The sequence below is a fragment of the Salvelinus namaycush genome, chromosome 36, assembly GCF_016432855.1.
Source record: "Salvelinus namaycush isolate Seneca chromosome 36, SaNama_1.0, whole genome shotgun sequence".
NCBI classification, from domain to species: Eukaryota; Metazoa; Chordata; class Actinopteri; order Salmoniformes; family Salmonidae; genus Salvelinus; species Salvelinus namaycush.
Genome location: NC_052342.1, coordinates 22,062,239 through 22,084,076, shown reverse-complemented (window position 1 = coordinate 22,084,076; position 21,838 = coordinate 22,062,239). Strand labels below are relative to the sequence as shown.

At 47.5% G+C, this 21,838-nt stretch overlaps 1 protein-coding gene across 1 annotated transcript in view; it reads right to left on the bottom strand.

Annotated features, from left to right (window-relative positions):
• Positions 1–21,838, bottom strand: part of LOC120030387 (phosphofurin acidic cluster sorting protein 1-like) — an 83,289-nt gene that overhangs the window by 14,317 nt on the left and 47,134 nt on the right. The window contains exons 2-13 of the mRNA XM_038975776.1: positions 13,345–13,432; positions 11,982–12,071; positions 11,445–11,570; positions 8,415–8,559; positions 8,005–8,090; positions 6,789–6,866; positions 4,523–4,582; positions 3,806–3,966; positions 2,563–2,662; positions 1,934–2,005; positions 1,454–1,575; positions 1,079–1,226 (exon numbers count right to left, since the gene is read on the bottom strand). Coding sequence (XP_038831704.1) covers positions 1,079–1,226; positions 1,454–1,575; positions 1,934–2,005; positions 2,563–2,662; positions 3,806–3,966; positions 4,523–4,582; positions 6,789–6,866; positions 8,005–8,090; positions 8,415–8,559; positions 11,445–11,570; positions 11,982–12,071; positions 13,345–13,432 — 1,276 coding nt within the window. The remainder of the gene's footprint in view (positions 1–1,078; positions 1,227–1,453; positions 1,576–1,933; positions 2,006–2,562; positions 2,663–3,805; positions 3,967–4,522; positions 4,583–6,788; positions 6,867–8,004; positions 8,091–8,414; positions 8,560–11,444; positions 11,571–11,981; positions 12,072–13,344; positions 13,433–21,838) is intronic.

Genomic DNA, 21,838 nt, shown 5'->3' with positions numbered 1-21,838 from the left:
GTAAGGGTTAGGTTTAGGGGTAAAGATTAGGATAAGGGTTAGGTTTAGGAGTTAAGGTTAGAGTTAGGTTTAGGGGTTAAGGTTAGGGTTAGGGTAAAGGTTTAGGGGTAAAGGTTAGGGTAAGGTTTAGAGGTTAAGGCTAGGTTTAGGGGTTAAGGTTAGGATAAAGGTTTAGGGGTAAAGGTTAGGGTAAGGGTTTGGTTAAGGGGTTAAGGGTTAGGGGTAAAGGTTAGGGTAAGGGTTAGGTTTAGGGGTTAAGGGTAAAGGTTAGGGTAAGGGGTTAAAGTTAGGGTTAGGGGTTAAGGTTAGGGTAAGGGTTAGGTTTAGGGGTAAAGGTTAGGGTAAGGGTTAGGTTTAGGGGTTAAAGTTAGGGTTAGGTTTAGGGGTTAAGGTTAGGGTAAGGGTTAGGGGTAAAGGTTAGGGTAAGAGTTAGGTTTAGGGGTCAGGGTAAGGGTTAGGTTTAGGGGTTAAGGTTAGGTTTAGAGGTTAAGGTTAGGGGTTAATGTTAGGGGTTAAGGTTCGGGTAAGGGGTAAAGGTTAGGGTAAGGGTTAGGTTTAGGGGTTAAGTTTAGGTTTAGGGGTTAAGGTTAGGTTTAGGGGTTAGGGGTTAAGGTTAGGGTAAGGGTTAGATTTAGAGGTTAAGGTATGGGAAGGGTAGGGGTTAAGGTTAGGTTTAGGGGTTAAGGTTAGGGTAAGGGTTAGGTTTAGGGGTTAAGGTAACGGTTAGTTTTAGGAGTTAGGGTTAGGGTAAGGGTTAAAGTTAGTGTAAGGGTTAGGTTTAGGGGTTAAGGTAGGGTTAGGTTTTGGGGTTAAGGTTAGGGTAAGTGTTAGGTTTAGGGGAAAAATGATTTTGAACGAGAATCAATTGTTGGTCCCCAAAAAGTCCTCACAAGTATAGTAAGACGTGTGTGTGTGTGTGTGTATGTGTGTGTGTGTGTGTATATGTGCGTGTGTGCATATGTGAGAGTGTGACATTCTCTAAGTAAGGGTTAGGGTTAGTATGTTTGAAGAGCATCAATGAAAGTTTACATATAACGGTATGAACATATATGTCTAAGAATGTGTGTGTGTGTGTTACCTGTGAGCTGTGTCCCAGTTCGGGGGACCTCTCGCTGTCAGAGATGTTGGTCTTCGCCCCTTCACTGATTGGTTTAGACAGCTGTCTCTCCTTCATAGGAGTATTGCTCTGTCTCTTCTGTTTGGGGGTGTGGCCTCCGCCGTCCAACCTGAGGGGGATGTTTCAACTCCAAATCAACCTGTAGCCCGTAGCAACATTACCCAGAGGAGTAGGAAATGGAAAATATTCTACCTGGCCTCTTAGAGAAAATAATTGAAAATATTTTACCTGGCCTCTTAAAGAATTTAAAAAAAAATATTTTACCTGGCATCTTAAGAGAAAAGTGGAAAATATTTTTCCTATGAGTCTGAGTTGGTGCTTGTTTGTGTTCGTTACCTGGGGGAGGGCATAGTCTGTCCTCCTTCACTCTTACTGCTCTTCAGGGGCGTACAGGGTTTCTCAGCCATCGACACCTTAATGCAGGGGCCCTCTGGAAACATCTCCTGATCGTTCAACTCCTACACACACGACACACATTAGCTCGAGTTGACTTCTACTACTACAACTACACACACACACACACACACACACACACACACACACACACACACACACACACACACACACACACACACACACACACACACACACACACACACACACACACACACACACACACACGGGCCAATATATCTCCTCTGGATTGTTAATTGGACTCGTTCTGGCATTTCTAGATGTTTTGTTCAGATTATTTCCGTATATATATTGTGTTTGCGAGACACTCTACTAGAAACAACAGCATTTCGCTGCACCTGCTTTAACATCTGCAAATCTGTGTACGCGACCAATAAACTTTGATTTGATTTGGAGTCTCACCAGTGTGTCTGTCTCAGAGAGGGCCTCTACCTCCAGGTTACGACTGTGAGAGTGTTTCATCTGCTCCCCCTGCTGGAGACACACAGGAAACAGTCACACCTCACCTACAGGGAATCTCAATCCTTCAGTCTCTCCCCCTTACTCTAACATCCCTCTCCTCTGTCTCCATTCTGTTTACAACCCATCTACAAGATGTTTCTCCCTGCCTTCCTCCCTCTCTCTCTCTCCCCTCTTACCTCCCTCCCTCTCTCTCTCTCCCCGCTCTCTCTCTCCCCTTCCTCCCTCTCGCTCCCCTCCTCCCTCCCTCTCTCCTCCTCTCTCTCTCTCCCCTTCCTCCCTCCCTCTCTCCTCCTCCCTCCATCTCTCTCCCCTCCTACCCCCCCTACCTCCCTCTCTCCTCCTATCTCCCTTCCCCTCCTCCTCCCTCTCTCTCCCCTCCTACCTCCATCTCTCTCCCCTCCTACCCCCCCCCCCTACCTCCCTCTCCCCTCCTCCCTCCCTCCTATCTCCCTCCCTCCCTCCCCCCCCCCCTCTCTTCCTTCCTGGCTCTCTCCACCCTCTCCCCCCCGGACGCTCTATCTCCCCCACTCTCCCCGCCTCCCTCCTTCTCTCCCCTCCATCTTACTTACAGGGTTGAAGCAGGCGTCACGTCCCAGGCTCCCCCCTCTGCTGTTCAGACTGGTGATCTCTGTCTGAGAGCTGGACTGAGACATCCCCTCAAAGAACGGCCTGGATGGCCACACACAGAGGAGCAATACATGTTAGCACAGATTGAAACACTTTTCGGTCACATTTTTAAACCAATCACGTACACCGTCCCCTAATCTATCAAGTTCTAATGATCAAGACCTAATACCAAGTTCAACCGAAGATTCTGAATCCATTTCACCATCCATCTATTCATTTGATTAGTAGAATACTGGCTTGATAAGCTGATGAGAATCGGATGTTTAGGAATGACAAGTGTTCATAATCATACCAGTGTTCATAATCATACCAGTGTTCATAAACATACCAGTGTTCATAAACATACCAGTGTTCATAATCATACCAGTGTTCATAATCATACCAGTGTTCATAAACATACCAGTGTTCATAATCATACCAGTGTTCATAAACATACCAGTGTTCATAATCATACCAGTGTTCATAAACATACCAGTGTTCATAAACATACCAGTGTTCATAAACATACCAGTGTTCATAATCATACCAGTGTTCATAAACATACCAGTATTAATAATCATACCAGTATTCATAATCATACCAGTGTTCATAATCATACCAGTGTTCATAAACATACCAGTGTTCATAATCATACCAGTGTTCATAATCATACCAGTGTTCATAAACATACCAGTGTTCATAATCATACCAGTATTCATAAACATACCAGTGTTCATAAACATACCAGTGTTCATAATCATACCAGTGTTCATAAACATACCAGTGTTCATAAACATACCAGTGTTCATAAACATACCAGTGTTCATAATCATACCAGTGTTCATAAACATACCAGTGTTCATAATCATACCAGTGTTCATAAACATACCAGTGTTCATAATCATACCAGTATTCATAAACATACCAGTGTTCATAATCATACCAGTGTATTCTCAATAACAGTAGAATGTACTGTCATTTCTTGACCAGCAGAGGGGGCAGCATACTGAGGTACAGTAACTGGCCGTTACTGCACTTCCTTTGTGCTTGTTTTCTCTGTTCCTAAGTCCCTTATATGGGAATGTATACTCCACACAAAGACTCAGGAGCGTTGATTCCCCTATAGGCCTCTTGCATATACATCAACTGACTGTTTGGGTTAGGCGCACTGCGGGTTCTGGCTGTGTGTGGCACCATAACAGCTACCTGAGTTTAGGTTTGGGTGTGCTGAGGATGCTGTCCGTCTCCTCCATCTCTGGTCCGCTGTCAGAGGGGTTGTACATCTCCAGACTGTCATACAACTCATCTAAATCCTCCTCCACTTCCTGGATCTGTTCTCTAGAGACATGCTCCAGACCAAAACCCACCTACACACGCACGCACACACACACACACACACGCACGCACACACACACATAAACACACGCACAGGGGCATTAGCAGTGATCAAATACATGGATACACACACACACATGCAAACACAAACCTATAGGGCTCTCAGTTGTGCTACCACATCTCCAGCACTGCATAGTACACTGCATAGTACACCAACACCTTCATTTACAATGATACTTTGTGCACTAGGCACAGAAAAGGTGTTCAGAAATGAGTGAAGGAAGCAAAACAGAGAGGGGGGAAACCGGCACGTGTATGTACAAGATAGAGAAAGTAACAACTGAAAGTTTGAGTCGAGACACATTTTACATCTCTTAGTCTCAATAAGTAAGAGAGAGAGAGACAGAGAGAGAGAGAGATACACAGAGAGAGAGACAGAGAGAGACAGAGAGAGATAGAGAGATAGGAGAGAGCGAGAGAGAGACAGAGAGAGATAGAGAGATAGGAGAGAGCGAGAGAGAGAGATAGAGAGATAGGAGAGAGCGAGAGAGAAGAGAGAAACGGAAAGGGAGAGAGAGAGATGCCTACCTCATCTGAAACTTTGAATCTTTTCAGCAGGGCCACAAACTTCTGCTTGATGTTGGGTTGCTGTAAAAGAGACCAGGATGATTTCCGCTGAGTCAAGTGTTCTGTCTAATGACCCACAGAAACATGACTTAATGGATAACTGTCTAACAGCCACCTGGGCCGTCCCTCCCTGTTTCAGCCCCTTTTCTATTGTTGGTGCCTATTGAATAGGACCCTGTGTAATCGGTGCGTGTTGGTGGCAGGAAAGTCAGGCACAGGAGAACGAACTTGGTAAAAACGGAGTTGTTTAATAAATGCTAATAAAACTCTAAAAACCAAAATGTACAAAATAATAAAAGTGGGTACAAAACCCGTCACACACCAACATAATACATGCACATCACATACAAACAAACAATCTCCGACAAGGACATGAGGGAAAACAGAGGGTTAAATACACAACATGTAATTGATGGGAGTGGAACCAGGTGTGATGGAAGACAAGACAAAACCAATGGAAAATGAAAAATGGATCAGTGATGGCTAGAAGGTCGGTGACGTCGACCGCCGAACACCGCCCGAACAAGGAGAGGGACCGACTTCGGCGGAAGTCATGACACCCTGTCTACAAAGACAGTAATGAATAGAAAACAGATCAGTTGAGGTGGCTAATGCGAATGCTGACGATGACGATGATGAAGATCATTATTAAATTGATGTTGGATAGTGTACAGTGTGATGTGTCATTCAGGGGATATTACAGCCATGGCCTATATCTGCGCTGTCTGCTGGCCGCAGGTGGTGTGACTGGGGAGTAGTGTGTGTGTGTGTGTGTGTGTGTGTGTGTGTGTGTGTGTGTGTGTGTGTGTGTGTGTGTGTGTGTGTGTGTGTGTGTGTGTGTGTGTGTGTGTGTGTGTGGTTATCCACAGGCGGTGTTGTTAGGGAGCAGTGATGACAGACAGCCCCACCGTGACCTTCACAGGACAAACCCATTAATAACCCTCAGACAGATTCCCTCCCGCTGTCACACACACACACACACACACACACACACACACGCACGCACGCACGCACGCACGCACGCACGCACGCACGCACGCACGCACGCACGCACGCACGCACACACACACACACACACACATAACATAAATACAGCAAAGATTTATACACACCCCTGATACACTGCCCTTGTCACTACAAATCGCTGCCTCACCGCAATTTACTGAGCTGCCGACAAGTGTGTGTTAATCGGTTTTGGCCGTGTGTGTGTATATGTGTGTGTGTGTGTGTGTGTGTGTGTGTGTGTGTGTGTGTGTGTGTGTGTGTGTGTGTGTGTGTGTGTGTGTGTTTTGTTTGCGTGGGTGATTGGGTAAATTGTCTGAATTGTCTGTTTTCCTCCCGGGACACTGGCTGACTGAGGAGAGGGATGGAGAGACGGGGGATAGAGGGAGAGGTTGACTGAGGAGAGGGATGGAGAGAGAGGAGATAGAGGGAGAGGTTGACTGAGGAGAGGGATGGAGAGAGAGGGGATAGAGGGAGAGGTTGACTGAGGAGAGGGATGGAGAGACGGGAAATAGAGGGAGAGGCTGACTGATGAGAGGGATGGAGAGAGGGGATAGAGTGAGAGGTTGACTGAGGAGAGGGATGGAGAGAGACAGAGATAGAGGGAGAGGTTGACTGAGGAGAGGGATGGAGAGACGGGGGATAGAGGGAGAGGCTGACTGAGGAGAGGAATGGAGAGAGACGGGGATAGAGGGAGAGGTTGACTGAGGAGAGGGATGGAGAGAGACGGGGATAGAGGGAGAGGCTGACTGATGAGAGGGATGGAGAGAGGGGATAGAGGGAGAGGTTGACTGAGGAGAGGAATGGAGAGAGACGGGGATAGAGGGAGAGGCTGACTGATGAGAGGGATGGAGAGAGGGGATAGAGGGAGAGGCTGACTGAGGAGAGGAATGGAGAGAGACGGGGATAGAGGGAGAGGCTGACTGATGAGAGGGATGGAGAGAGGGGATAGAGTGAGAGGTTGACTGAGGAGAGGGATGGAGAGACGGGGGATAGAGGGAGAGGTTGTCTGAGGAGAGGGATGGAGAGAGGGGATAGAGGGAGAGGCTGACTGAGGAGAGGGATGAGAGAGACTGGGATAGAGGGAGAGGCTGACTGAGGAGAGGGATGGAAGGGATGGAGAGAGACGGGGATAGAGGGAGAGGTTGACTGAGGAGAGGGGTGGAGAGAGACAGAGATAGAGGGGAGGATGAGAGGAGGAGGAGGGAGTGAAAGGGTTTCTCACTCTAGTGATGGAGGTGTTAGAGGTGAGCTTCCGTCTAGGCTTTTTCTTCCTCACCTCATCCTCTTCATCATACAGATACTGAGAGAGAGAGAGACAGAGAGAGACAGCGAGAGAGACAGCGAGAGAGAGACAGCGAGAGAGAGACAGAGACAGTGAGAGAAACAGAAAGACAACGAGACAGAGAGAGAGACAGCAAGTGAGAGAAACAGCGAGAGAGAGAGAACATGAAATAGAGAGACAGAGAGAGACAGAAAGAGAATGAGAGAGAGACAGAGAGAGAGCGAGAGAGTTATTAAGAGCATCACACACACAGCGATCTCCAGGTTATTTATACCACATCGACCGTGACCTCCTTCCCTTTATCCTTTCACATCTCACTGGTCCTCTCCTTCACTCCTGACCCCTTCCATCCCTCCTTTCACTCTATTCCTCTGTCCTCCCTGAGCCGTGTCCCCCTCTCTGAGCCTTGTCCCCCTCCCTGAGCAGTGTTCCCCTCCCTGAGCCGTGTCCCCCTCTCTGAGCCTTGTCCCCCTCCCTGAGCCGTGTCCCCCTCTCTGAGCCTTGTCCCCCTCCCTGAGCAGTGTTCCCCTCCCTGAGCCTTGTCCCCCTCCCTGAGCCGTGTCCCCCTCTCTGAGCCTTTTCCCCCTCCCTGAGCAGTGTTCCCCTCCCTGAGCCTTGTCCCCCTCCCTGAGCCGTGTCCCCCTCTCTGAGCCTTGTCCCCCTCCCTGAGCAGTGTTCCCCTCCCTGAGCCTTGTCCCCCTCCCTGAGCCTTGTCCCCCTCCCTGAGCAGTGTCCCCCTCTCTGAGCCTTGTCCCCCTCCCTGAGCAGTGTTCCCCTCCCTGAGCCTTGTCCCCCTCCCTGAGCAGTGTCCCCCTCTCTGAGCCTTGTCCCCCTCCCTGAGCAGTGTCCCCCTCTCTGAGCCTTGTCCCCCTCCCTGAGCAGTGTCCCCCTCCCTGAGCCGTGTCCCCCTCCCTGAGCCATGTCCCCCTCTCTGAGCCTTGTCCCCCTCCCTGAGCAGTGTCCCCTTCTCTGAGCCTTGTCCCCCTCCCTGAGCAGTGACCCCCTCCCTGAGCCGTGTCCCCCTCCCTGAGCCGTGTCCCCCTCCCTGAGCGTCCCCTCCCTGAGCCGTGTCCCCCTCCCTGAGCAGTGTCCTCCTTCACCTCCCGTCCAGTTATCTCTGCTTCACACAGGACTAGACAAAGACACACACACATACCTGGCCGTGGTCGTCACTGCCCTCCTGTTCTGATGAGAAGCTCTCCTCCTCTTCCTCAGAATAGTTATCAATGTCTGGAGAACGATCTGAGAGAGAGAGAGAGAGAGAGAGAGGGAGAGAGAGAGAGGGAGAGAGAGGAGAGAGAGAGGAGACAGAGAGAAGGAGAGAAGAGAGAGAGAAGAGAGAGAGAAGAAAGAGAGAAGAGAGAGAGGAGAGGGAGAAGAGAGAGAAGAGAGGAAGCAGAAATGGTTAATAATCATTGACGTTGGACAGAATTCTAACAGAGTTCATCATCCTTCATCAACCCTAAACAAAGAGGGAGAGAGGAAAAGACAGAGAGAATGAGATAGTAAAAGAGTGATATCAACAAGATGGAGTATGTAGCAGAGAGAACGAGAGAGAGGTCTTACCAGACATCTTGGCCTTGGGTCCCTCGTGGTCGATGGGCTGGCTGGAGAGGGAGTAGACCCTGACCTCCGCCACGGGTACAGAGGCCTCCTTCAACTGGCTGTGGAGCCCCAAAACCTGGGCCCCCTCACTGGGGTGCTGCATCACCTGGCGAACAGGAGGGGGGAGGGTGAGAAGAACCAAGTAAAGACGGGAGGGAAGACATAGAAAGAGAGGTTAGCAGGAGATAGTAGGAGGGCAAACAGACAAAAAGCGGAAAAAGAGATGAAAACATATATCAGAAGGCTGTTTCACTGGACTGATTCTCAGAGCATCTGTCTAGTCAGCATCCTCTGTTTGATGGTGTCTCTCTCTGCAGTCTGGTCCCAGTCGGCTGTGTTAAGTCTACACACACAGCCAGGAGTCACACAACATGCAGCTCTACACCACAGCTGTTTTGTCAACATTCAAACACACTGAAATAGCTTTGGCTAGAATGTGTCAGAATGACATTGAGAGTGAGTTGCAGTGACAGTGTTGTAGTTACAGGGAGGTGACAGTGTTGTAGTTACAGGGAGGTGACGGTGTTGTAGTCACAGGGAGGTGACAGTGTTGTAGTTACAGGGAGGTGACAGTGTTGTAGTCACAGGGAGGTGACGGTGTTGTAGTCACAGGGAGATGACAGTGTTGAAGTCACAGGGAGGTGACAGTGTTGAAGTCACAGGGAGGTGACAGTGTTGTAGTCACAGGGAGTTGACAGTGTTGTAGTCACAGGGAGGTGACAGTGTTGTAGTCACAGGGAGGTGACAGTGTTGAAGTCACAGGGAGGTGACAGTGTTGTAGTCACAGGGAGTTGACAGTGTTGTAGTCACAGGGAGGTGACAGTGTTGTAGTCACAGGGAGGTGACAGTGTTGTAGTCACAGGGAGGTGACAGTGTTGTAGTCACAGGGAGGTGACAGTGTTGTAGTCACAGGGAGGTGACAGTGTTGAAGTCACAGGGAGGTGACAGTGTTGTAGTTACAGGGAGGTGACAGTGTTGTAGTCACAGGGAGGTGACAGTGTTGAAGTCACAGGGAGGTGACAGTGTTGTAGTCACAGGGAGGTGACAGTGTTGAAGTCACAGGGAGGTGACAGTGTTGAAGTCACAGGGAGGTGACAGTGTTGAAGTCACAGGGAGGTGACAGTGTTGAAGTTACAGGGAGGTGACAGTGTTGTAGTTACAGGGAGGTGACAGTGTTGTAGTTACAGGGAGGTGACAGTGTTGTAGTTACAGGGAGGTGACAGTGTTGTAGTTACAGGGAGGTGACAGTGTTGTAGTTACAGGGAGGTGACAGTGTTGTAGTCACAGGGAGGTGACAGTGTTGAAGTTACAGGGAGGTGACAGTGTTGTAGTCACAGGGAGGTGACGGTGTTGTAGTCACAGGGAGGTGACAGTGTTGTAGTTACAGGGAGGTGACAGTGTTGAAGTTACAGGGAGGTGACAGTGTTGAAGTCACAGGGAGGTGACGGTGTTGTAGTCACAGGGAGGTGACAGTGTTGTAATTACAGGGAGGTGACAGTGTTGAAGTCACAGGGAGGTGACAGTGTTGTAGTCACAGGGAGGTGACGGTGTTGTAATTACAGGGAGGTGACAGTGTTGAAGTCACAGGGAGGTGACAGTGTTGTAGTTACAGGGAGGTGACAGTGTTGTAGTTACAGGGAGGTGACAGTGTTGTAGTTACAGGGATGTTTACTGAAGGTTAGATAAAGGTGTCACTGGTTACATGAAGGTTGGATAAAAGTTGAATAGAGGGTTTGCTAGAGGCTAGTTTAAATACAGACTGTTAGCTACATTTTGATTAGAGGTTGAAAAAAGGTTGAATAGACCTTAAATTAAGGTTGAATAAAGGTTGAATAGAGATGAAATGAAGGTTGAATAGAGATGAAATGAAGGTTGAATAGAGGTTGAATAGAGATGAAATGAAGGTTGAATAGAGATGAAATGAAGGTTGAATAGAGGTTGACTAAAGGTTGAATAGAGATGAAATGAAGGTTGAATAGAGATGAAATGAAGGTTGAATAGAGGTTGAATAGAGGTTGACTAAAGGTTGAATAGAGATTAAATGAAGGTTGAATAGAGATTAAATGAAGGTTGAATAGAGGTTGAATAGAGATGAAATGAAGGTTGATTAGAGGTTGACTAAAGGTTGAATAGAGATTAAATGAAGGTTGAATAGAGATTAAATGAAGGTTGAATAGAGATTAAATGAAGGTTGAATAGAGGTTGAATAGAGATTAAATGAAGGTTGATTAGAGGTTGACTAAAGGTTGAATAGAGAAGAAAAAGAAGGATGAATAGAGGTTGAATAGAGATGAAATGAAGGTTGAATAGAGATTAAATGAAGGTTGAATAGAGGTTGAATAGAGATGAAATGAAGGTTGATTAGAGGTTGACTAAAGGTTGAATAGAGATGAAATGAAGGATGAATAGAGGTTGAATAGAGATTAAATGAAGGTTGAATAGAGATGAAATGAAGGTTGATTAGAGGTTGACTAAAGGTTGAATAGAGATGAAATGAAGGATGAATAGAGGTTGAATAGAGATTAAATGAAGGTTGAATAAAGGTTGAATAGAGATTAAATGAAGGTTGAATAAAGGTTGAATAGAGATTAAATGAAGGTTGAATAAAGGTTGAATAGAGATGAAATGAAGGTTGAATAAAGGTTGAATAGAGATTAAATGAAGGTTGAATAAAGGTTGAATAGAGATTAAATGAAGGTTGAACAGAGGTCGAATAGAGATGAAATGAAGGTTGAATAGAGGTTGACTAAAGGTTGAATAGAGATGAAATGAAGGATGAATAGAGGTTGAATAGAGATTAAATGAAGGTTGAATAAAGGTTGAATAGAGATTAAATGAAGGTTGAATAAAGGTTGAATAGAGATTAAATGAAGGTTGAACAGAGGTTGAATATAGATTAAATGAAGGTTGAATAGAGGTTGAATGAAGGTTGAATAAAGGTTGAATAGAGATTAAGTGAAGGTTGAATAGAGGTTATGTGAGGGTTCCTACCTCAGCCATGTTGATGAGTCCCAGAGCCAGGGTCTTGTAGCCCAGGATGGTTCGGTTCTTATAACGTTTACGCCGCTGGAGCATGATCTGAAGCTGGTTGGCATCTCTCTTCAGGAAGTGGGGGTACTGTGGGGGAACACACACACACACACACACACAGAGGTCAGGATTGATAAATGAGTGAAATGCGGAGCGAATCATGACCTTCCTCTTGTCATGGTCAGCCTGTGTAATTAGGACGGGAGGGATAATTGGAGTGCTGAGTAACATTCCTGTTCTCTGACCCGTCTCTGACTCTAGGATATGACGGATCAGGATCACACAACCTCTTTCTAAACCTACATTCATGAAGCGCTGCACGCCAACTTCCAATAGAAAGACCCCCGTTCCGCCTACTATACTAACCCCAATGCCCATGTAGTTACAAATGACCATTTGACCCGATCAGGAAACAAAAACCCTGGCTTGAAAAACATAGTTATGAATAGACTCCATTCCTGTCTGCCGTTTGTAACCAACCAGCTGTAGTATACCTACCTGTAAAGAGAAGGTGAGCTGAAGATCTGTCTCAGTCAGCCCCGCGGAAGACAACAGTATCTCATTGGACCTCAGGATCCTCTTAGAACCCTGGGAAAGAGAGGGAGGGAGGAAGGAGAAGAGGGGGGGATGAAGACCGGAAGAGAGATAGAAGAGAGAGGGAGGGAGGAAGGAGAGAAGAGGGGGGGATGAAGACCCGGAAGAGAGATAGAAGAGAGAGGGAGGGAGGAAGGAGAGAAGAGGGGGGGATGAAGACCGGAAGAGAGATAGAAGAGAGAGGGAGGGAGGAAGGAGAGAAGAGGGGGGGATGAAGACCGGAAGAGAGATAGAAGAGGGAGGGAGGAAGGAGAAGAGAGATAGAAAAGACAGGGAGGGAGGAAGGAGAGAGATAGAAGAGAGAGGGAGGAAGGAAGGAAGGAGAGATAGAAAAGACAGGGAGGGAGGAAGGAGAGAGACAGAAGAGAGAGGGAGGGAGGAAAGAGAGGAGAGATATAGAAGAGAGAGGGAGGAAGGAAGGAGAGAAGAGAGATAGAAGATAGAGGGAGGGAGGGAGGAAGGAGAGATCTGGTTGAGGATAATCATTGACATACCACAGATAACTCTAAACAATCAGCCTTCATCGACCCCATACAGAGGGAAGAGGGAAGGAGGAGGACACGGGGAAACAGAGAGGGAGAAAAGAAGGGAGGAGTGAGAATGAGAAGAACAAGAGAGTAGTGACGGAGAGGAGGAATTGAGAGATGCTCGGCATTGAATAGACAGAAGAGGAGAAGAGGTAGGGAGAGAAACAGAGAGAGAGAAAGAGAAAGAGAGAATAGAAAGAGAGAGAGAGAGAAAGAGTGAGAGAGAGAGAGAGAGAAAGAGCGAGAGAGAAAGATAGAGAAACAGAGAGAGAAGAGAAAGAGAGAGAGAGAAAGAGAGAGAAACAGAGAGAGAGAGAAGAGAAAGAGAGAGAGAGAGAAAGAGAGAAGAGAGAGAAAGAGAGAGAGAAAGAAGAGAGAGAGAATGAGAGAAAGAGAGAGAAAGAGAGAGAGAGAGAAAGAGAGAGAAAGAGAGAGAAAGAGAGAGAGAGAAGAGAAAGAGAGAGAGAGAGAAAGAGCGAGAAAGAGAGAGAGAGAAAGAGAGAAGAGAGAGAAAGAGAGAGAGAGAAAGAGAGAGAGAGAAAGAGAGAGAGAGAGAAAGAGAGAGAGAAAGAGAGAGAGAGAGAGAGAGAGTGAGAGAAAGAGAGAGAAACAGAGAGAGAAGAGAAAGAGAGAGAGAAAGAGAGAGAGAGAAGAGAAAGAGAGAGAGAAAGAAACAGAGAGAGAGAAGAGAAAGAGAGAGATAGAAAGAGAGAGAGAGAAGAGAAAGAGAGGAGCAGTACTTGTAGTTTGACAGCGATGACCACGGAGGTGAGGTCTTTATCAAGCTCCTTCAACATGATCAGCTTCTTCAGCGTCAGGTTGAACAGCCTGGAGAACACAGGAGGAAAACACTGAGAAACATGTACAAACAACATTATAGGAATGTGAGACTAACCACTTAAACAATGTGGTACCGAACACGTCACCGAGAAGACAGGAGGGAGACACAGGTACAAACAACATTCTAGGTAACATTCCATGGTACAGAACACATTGTCACTACCTTTCCACAAGGAGACTACAGAAAACCCCATTACATCACGTCAGATGTACCTTTATGGTACAGGATACACTGTCAATGACTACTCCATTCTTACAGAGAAGGAAGGGACCTTTCATTAGCTTTTCCAATTGCTATTAAAGACACAGCTGAACAAAAACTCAGAAAGGTAAGTCAACAGAGACACGCACTGCAGCTGATCAGGATGCTTCCAGAAACCCGCCAAACAAACCCATCACAACGACAGCATGTCTGACAATACCGGCCTTATTGTTTCCAAAATATTACAGGAAAGACTGTAAATGGAGGCTAGACCTCACCCACTCCCCCTCAGCCCTCCCTACTCACACTCAGTCCTCACCCTCCACACTCACCCTCCCCACATACGCTCAGCCCTCCCTACTCAATCTCAGCCCTCCACACTCCCCCTCAGCCCTCCCTACTCACACTCAGTCCTCACCCTCCACACTCACACTCAGTTCTCACCCTCCCCACTCACCCTCAGCCCTCCCTACTCACACTCAGTCCTCACCCTCCCCACTCACCCTCAGCCCTCCCTACTCACCCTCAGCCCCCCTCCCCTCCCATCTTACCCTCAGCCCCCCTCCCCTCCCCTGGCTGCTCCCACACCCCTACTCCTCCACCCCTCCTCCCAACAACAGAACAGTCCAACCAGAAGGTCAATGTGTTGAATTATTCACCTCTGGGGCCTCAGAGGCACAACGTACACCAAAAATGTTCCAGGACAGAGAGATGGAAAGAGGGAGGATGAGAGTGGGATAGGAGGAGGAGAGAGACAACAGGGTTGTTAGACAGACAGACAGACAGACAGACAGACAGACAGACAGACAGACAGACAGACACAGACAGACAGACAGACAGACAGACAGACAGACAGACAGACAGACAGACAGACAGACAGACAGACAGAGAAAAAGACAGACAGACAGACAGACAGACAGACAGACAGACAGACAGACAGACAGACAGACAGACAGACAGACAGACAGAGACATACAGAGAAAAAGACAGACAGAGACAGGCAGACAGACATCAGGGCTAATATGGCCTGGACACAGGCAGGGTAATGATTGTCCTAAAGAACCAGTTAGTGGAGCCATACCCCAACCCTCTAGTCACTTTGTGTAGGTCTGAAAGGGTCAGTCAGATAAATATAAGCCATCTATAATTAGGACTGGATAAGTACATGGTAATACGAGCTACAATCTGCCCTCTGATAGGTGGAAATGATCCCGACCATTCAGATCTAGTACAACTAGGGAGTAGGGGGTAGGGTGTAGAGGGTAGGGAGTAAAGGGTAGGGTGTAGGGAGAAGGGGGTAGACAGAGGATCGGGTGTAGGGTGAAGGGGATAGATAGAGGATAGGGGATAGGGAGTAGGGTATACGGATAGGGAGTAGGGGATAGGAAGCATGGAGTAGGGGATAGGGGATTGGAGGTGGGGAGTGTGGATGGATTTGTGACTGGTCATAGAAACACGGGGTTGGGATTGAGGACAGTTAGAATACTGATATGGACAGGAAGTTGAGGATAGTTAGAATACTGATATGGACAGGAGGTTGAGGACAGTTAGAATACTGATATGGACAGGAGGTTGAGGATAGTTAGAATACTGATATGGACAGGAGGTTGAGGACAGTTAGAATACTGATATGGACAGCAGCAGCGGTACCAGGAGGAATGGTCATGGGAGCAAATTATGAACGGAGAAGGACCCTGGGCTAAGGTTGGAAAGGATCACCTCCCATGGGAACAGCTGGAGGCAACCGGAGAGAGGAACTGGTGTTATGAAGGTACACGGCTAGCACGCAAACCCGAGAAGAAATCCCAAAAATTTCTTGGGGGGGGGGGTTAAAGGGGAGTGTGGCGAAGCCGGGTTGGATACCTGAGCCAACTCCCCGGGCTTACCGTGGAGTGAGAGGGCGTCGTACTGGTCAGACACCGTGTTATGCGATAAAGCGCACGGTGTCCCCAGTACGCGTGCTTAGCCCAGTGCGGGCTATTCCACCTTGCCGCACTGGGAGGGCTAGGTTGGGCATCGAGCCGGATGTCATGAAGCCGGCCCAACGTATCTGGCCTCCAGTACGTCTCCTCGGGCCGGCGTACATGGCACCAGCCTTACAGGTGGTGTCCCCGGTTCGCCTGCATAGCCCAGTGCGGGTTATTCCACCTCGCCGCACTGGCAGGGCTACGGGGACCATTCAACCTGGTAAGGTTGGAGAGGCTCGGTGCTCAAGAGCGCGTGTCCTCCTTCACGGTCCGGTATATCCGGCGCCACCTTCCCGCCCCAGACCAGTACCACCAGTGCCTACACCACGCACCAGGCTTCCAGTGCATCTCCAGAGCCCTGTTCCTCCTCCCCGCACTCGCCCTGAGGTGCGTGCCCTCAGCCCGGTACCTCCAGTTCCGGCACCACGCATCAGGCCTATTGTGCGTCTCAGCCGGCCAGAGTCATCCGTCTGCCCAGCGCCGTCTGAGCCATCCGTCTGCCCAGCGCCATCTGAGCCATCCGTCTGCCCAGCGCCATCTGAGCCATCCGTCTGCCCAGCGCCGTCTGAGCCATCTGTCTGCCTAGCGCCATCTGAGCCATCTGTCTGCCCAGTGCCATCTGAGTCATCCGTCTGCCACGAGCCATTAGAGCCGCCCGTCTGTCCCGAGCCATTAGAGCCGTCCGTCAGTCAGGAGCCGCTAGAGCCGTCCGTCAGTCAGGAGCTGCCAGAGACGCCAGCCAGTCAGGAGCTGCCAGAGACGCCAGCCAGTCAGGAGCTGCCAGCCAGTCAGGAGCTGCCAGAGACGCCAGCCAGTCAGGAGCTGCCAGAGACGCCAGCCAGTCAGGAGCTGCCAGAGACGCCAGCCAGTCAGGAGCTGCCAGAGACGCCAGCCAGTCAGGAGCTGCCAGAGACGCCAGCCAGTCAGGAGCTGCCAGAGCTGCCCTACAGTCATGAGCTGCCCTACAGTCATGAGCTGCCCTCCAGTCATGAGCTGCCCTCCAGTCATGAGCTGCCCTCCAGTCATGAGCTGCCCTCCAGTCATGAGCTGCCCTCCAGTCCGGAGCTGCCACTCAGTCCGGAGCTGCCACTCAGTCCGGAGCTGCCACTCAGTCCGGAGCTGCCACTCAGTCCGGAGCTGCCATTAGTCCGGAGTTGCCCCTCTGTCCTGAGCTACCTCTCTGTCCTGAGCTACCTCTCTGTCCTGAGCTACCTCTCTGTCCTGAGCTACCTCTCTGTCCTGAGCTACCTCCTAAATCATGTGGGGGCCTTGGGGAGGATTCTTAGGCCAAGGTCGTGGGCGAGGGTCGCCACTCAAAGGACGCTAAGGAGGGGGACAAAGACAGTGGTGGAGTGGTGTCCTCGTCCTGCGCCGGAGCCGCCACCGCGGACAGATGCCCACCCAGACCCTCCCCTTGAGTTTTAGGGGTGCGCCCGGAATTCGCACCTTGAGGGGGGGGTTCTGTCACGTTCCTGACCTGTTTTCTGTTGTTTTGTATGTGTTTAGTTGGTCAGGACGTGAGCTGGGTGGGAATTCTATGTTGTGTGTCTAGTTTGTCTGTTTCTATGTCCAGCCTAATATGGTTCTCAATCAGAGGCAGATGGTAATCGTTGTCCCTGATTGAGAATCATATATAGGAGGCTTGTTTTGTGTTGGGATTTTGTGGGTGTTTGTTTCCTGTCTCTGTGTTTGTGTTCTGCACCAGATAGGACTGTCTCGGCTTTCACATTTGTTGTTTTTGTATTGTTGTAAGTGTTCACCGTTTATGTTCATATTAAACATGTTGAACACTAACCGCGCTGCATTTTGGTCCTCTCCTTCATCCCAGGAAGAAAGTCGTTACAGATATGGACAGGAGGTTGAGGACAGTTAGAATACTGATATGGACAGGAGGTTGAGGACAGTTAGAATACTGATATGGACAGGAGGTTGAGGATAGTTAGAATACTGATATGGACAGGAGAGTGAGGATAGTTAGAATACTGATATGGACAGGAAGTTGAGGACAGTTAGAATACTGATATGGACAGGAGAGTGAGGATAGTTAGAATACTGATATGGACAGGAAGTTGAGGACAGTTAGAATACTGATATGGACAGGAGAGTGAGGATAGTTAGAATACTGATATGGACAGGAGGTTGAGGACAGTTAGAATACTGATATGGACAGGAGGTTGAGGATAGTTAGAATACTGATATGGACAGGAGGTTGAGGATAGTTAGAATACTGATATGGACAGGAGGTTGAGGATAGTTAGAATACTGATATGGACAGGAAGTTGAGGACAGTTAGAATACTGATATGGACAGGAGAGTGAGGATAGTTAGAATACTGATATGGACAGGAGGTTGAGGATAGTTAGAATACTGATATGGACAGGAAGTTGAGGACAGTTAGAATACTGATATGGACAGGAGGTTGAGGATAGTTAGAATACTGATATGGACAGGAGGTTGAGGATAGTTAGAATACTGATATGGACAGGAGGTTGAGGATAGTTAGAATACTGATATGGACAGGAGAGTGAGGATAGTTAGAATACTGATATGGACAGGAGGTTGAGGATAGTTAGAATACTGATATGGACAGGAAGTTGAGGACAGTTAGAATACTGATATGGACAGGAGGTTGAGGACAGTTAGAATACTGATATGGACAGGAGGTTGAGGATAGTTAGAATACTGATATGGGCAGGAGGTTGAGGATAGTTAGAATACTGATATGGACAGGAAGTTGAGGACAGTTAGAATACTGATATGGACAGGAGGTTGAGGATAGTTAGAATACTGATATGGACAGGAGGTTGAGGATAGTTAGAATACTGATATGGACAGGAGGTTGAGGATAGTTAGAATACTGATATGGACAGGAGGTTGAGGATAGTTAGAATACTGATATGGACAGGAGGTTGAGGATAGTTAGAATACTGATATGGACAGGAGGTTGAGGATAGTTAGAATACTGATATGGACAGGAGGTTGAGGATAGTTAGAATACTGATATGGACAGGAGGTTGAGGATAGTTAGAATACTGATATGGACAGGAGGTTGAGGATAGTTAGAATACTGATATGGACAGGAGGTTGAGGATAGTTAGAATACTGATATGGACAGGAGGTTGAGGATAGTTAGAATACTGATATGGACAGGAGGTTGAGGACAGTTAGAATACTGATATGGACAGGAGGTTGAGGACAGTTAGAATACTGATATGGACAGGAGGTTGAGGATAGTTAGAATACTGATAAATTGAGGAATAAATTGAGGATGAATCATGAAAGATGACAAGGTAGTTTATTAAGGACATCCTACTTACTTCCTATTAATATTCATGATGAACTATGACCAAACATATCTATTCTATCTTTATTTAACTAGGCAAGTCAGTTAGGAACATATTCTTGTTTACAATGATGGTCTAGGAACAGTGGGCCTTGTTCAGGGGCAGAACGGCAGATTTTCACCTTGTCAGCTTTGGGATTCGATCTAGCAACCTTTTGGTTACTGGCCCAACGCTCTAACCACTAGGCTACCGTGATTACAGTGTATAATCATAACCACTTTATGACATGGAGTATCATCAAAAATGTCCATGAAATTACAAAGTGAGCATACTAAAAAAAACTCCATCACATCAATTTGAATTACAGACAGTCCACAGTCATGAGCCAAATTCATAATAAAGTCTCTTGTATAGAGGCCCATATTCACAGTGTCTCAGAGTAGGAGTGCTGATCTCGGATCAGGTCCCCCTCTGTCTATAATAATACTAATTATGATATAAAACGATAACTGATCCTAGATCGTTGGTCCTACTCTGAGACGCTTTGTGAATACAGGCCCTGTATGCCTAATCTTTACTACGACAGCTCTCTCCTGCTCTCTCCAAGCGTGAGACTATGTCTGCCTCTCTCATCGACTGTCTGTCTGTATATGAGGCTTCTACCTTAGAAACATCACTCACTGATAGCATACCCCAACTATCAACTCTCTCTCTCCCTTGCTCTCTTTCCCTTCTCTCTCTCTCTCTTTCCCTTCTCTCTCTCTCTCACTCCCAATCTCACTCACCCCTCTCTCTTCCCCCTCTCTCACTCTTTCCCTCTCTCACTCTCCTTCTCCCCCTCTCCATCTCGCTCTTGCTCTCATTCTCTGGGTTCTCTCTCTCCATCTGCCTCTCGCTCTTTCTCGCTCCCCTCCCTGTCTCCTGACACTAGGGTCAGACTGACTTGTAAAACACAAAGGATCCCTGTTCTCATAAATGGTACTCTCCTTGTGTGTGTGTGTGTGTGTGTGTGTGTGTGTGTGTGTGTGTGTGTGTGTGTGTGTGTGTGTGTGTGTGTGTGTGTGTGTGTGTGTGTGTGTGTGTGTGTGTGTGTGTGTGTGTGTGTGTGTGCGTGCGCATACATGCATGCGAGTGCCATGAGTTTTAGCCACCTGCCTGTTGAAATACCACAGAAAATACCAGTGTTTTATACAGCTAAATGTACAGCTAAATTAACACTAAATGAATTCTAAATGTACAGCTAAATGAATTCTAAATGTACAGCTAAATGAATTCTAAATGTACAGCTAAATGAATTCTAAATGTACAGCTAAATGAATTCTAAATGTACAGCTAAATTCATGCTAAAATTAATCTAAATGTACATCTAAATAAATGATAATCTAATCCAATCTCTCACTGATATGTATTCTGAAGTCTTAGGCATCTGTCTGCAACAACATAAATCCCCTATTTTGACGTATGAAGCACAGATCAATTTGAAATAGTGCCGGAGTGAAATGGGGCTTGTGAACAATACAAAGCCGTTAGATTAATTCTCCATCACGGCTTTAGTAGAGAAAGGAATAAATATGGATGAAACTGTGAAACTACACACACACACACACACACACACACACACACACACACACACACACACACACACACACACACACACACACACACACACACACACACACACACACACACACACACACACACACACACCAGGCTATTGGAGGAGGTTTAAATTCCTGATTGTGGCTTTCAGAGGCAAGCGCAATATGGTTCCCTTGGTAACAGAGACTACCATGGAACATGACCTTGCTGTGTCATCTGTTTCATACACGACACACACATACCTTCCCTCCTGTGCATGTTCTCAATCATTCTGCCTGACCTTCAGAAAGCCCCCTCCCTCCCTCCCTCTGTCTGTCCTCCATATATAGGTAATATGGTACCGTTTGGAACACATCCGAACACCTATTGTCCTCAACAGTCAGGGGGAAAGACAAGCACACGGTTTAATTGTTACAGTCCGGGCTTCAAACCCACTAACCCTCCTTCAGACCTCTGACCTCTGACTCTGGCCGTGTGCTGGGGGATTGGTGTACCGTTGCCTGGCTCCTTCAGTGTGGAGTCCAAAAGGGGGTAGAGCCTACCCATAAGCCTCTTGGGGGATTTGAAAAATGAAAAGGGCACCATGTCAGGATTCCAGCTATCAGTCCCCGCCACCGCCATCCTTTCCCACACAAATCTACACACACACACGCACCACACGGTAAGGCTTCTTAAACGGGTCTGAGGTGATAGCCATGGAACGAGAGGAGGGAGGAGGAGGGTGGAGGACATTAAACGACATCAAATATGGCCCAGGATCTGAGCCATTTTGAAGGGAAACTGACAACAGTCTTAAAATAGAACAGTCTAACGACTGCATGTATCAAGGGAAAAACACTGTGGAGATGAAGATGTCTGCTGTTGTTATTGTTATTGTTGGGAAGACAAGCTGTAACATCTATTTCAAATCCCCTATTAATACAGTAGAAACGTCGGTATAACCCCGTGTAGTGTTGTCCTGTAGGGACACAACAGATTACACATTTAATACCAGTACAGTTCAGTACAGTTCTCATGTATTCTGGAATTCGTCAAATATAAAGCTCAACTGAACTAAAATCCCCAGTTTGGTGTCAGAATTGACCAGACGTCATCGTTGGTTATGTTTAGTGCTGTGACGATTGTGGAAGTTTGGGTAACAATTAATTGTCATGCACATGGCCACAGATATTGTCATAATTGTCATTTTTGTTGAAAAAGTGCGTAATACATCATAATGCATCTCAAAAAATGAGCTCTGACAAACCTAATGTAAACAACACAGCTCTGACAAACCTAATGTAAACAACACAGCTCTGACAAACCTAATGTAAACAACACAGCTCTGACAAACCTAATGTAA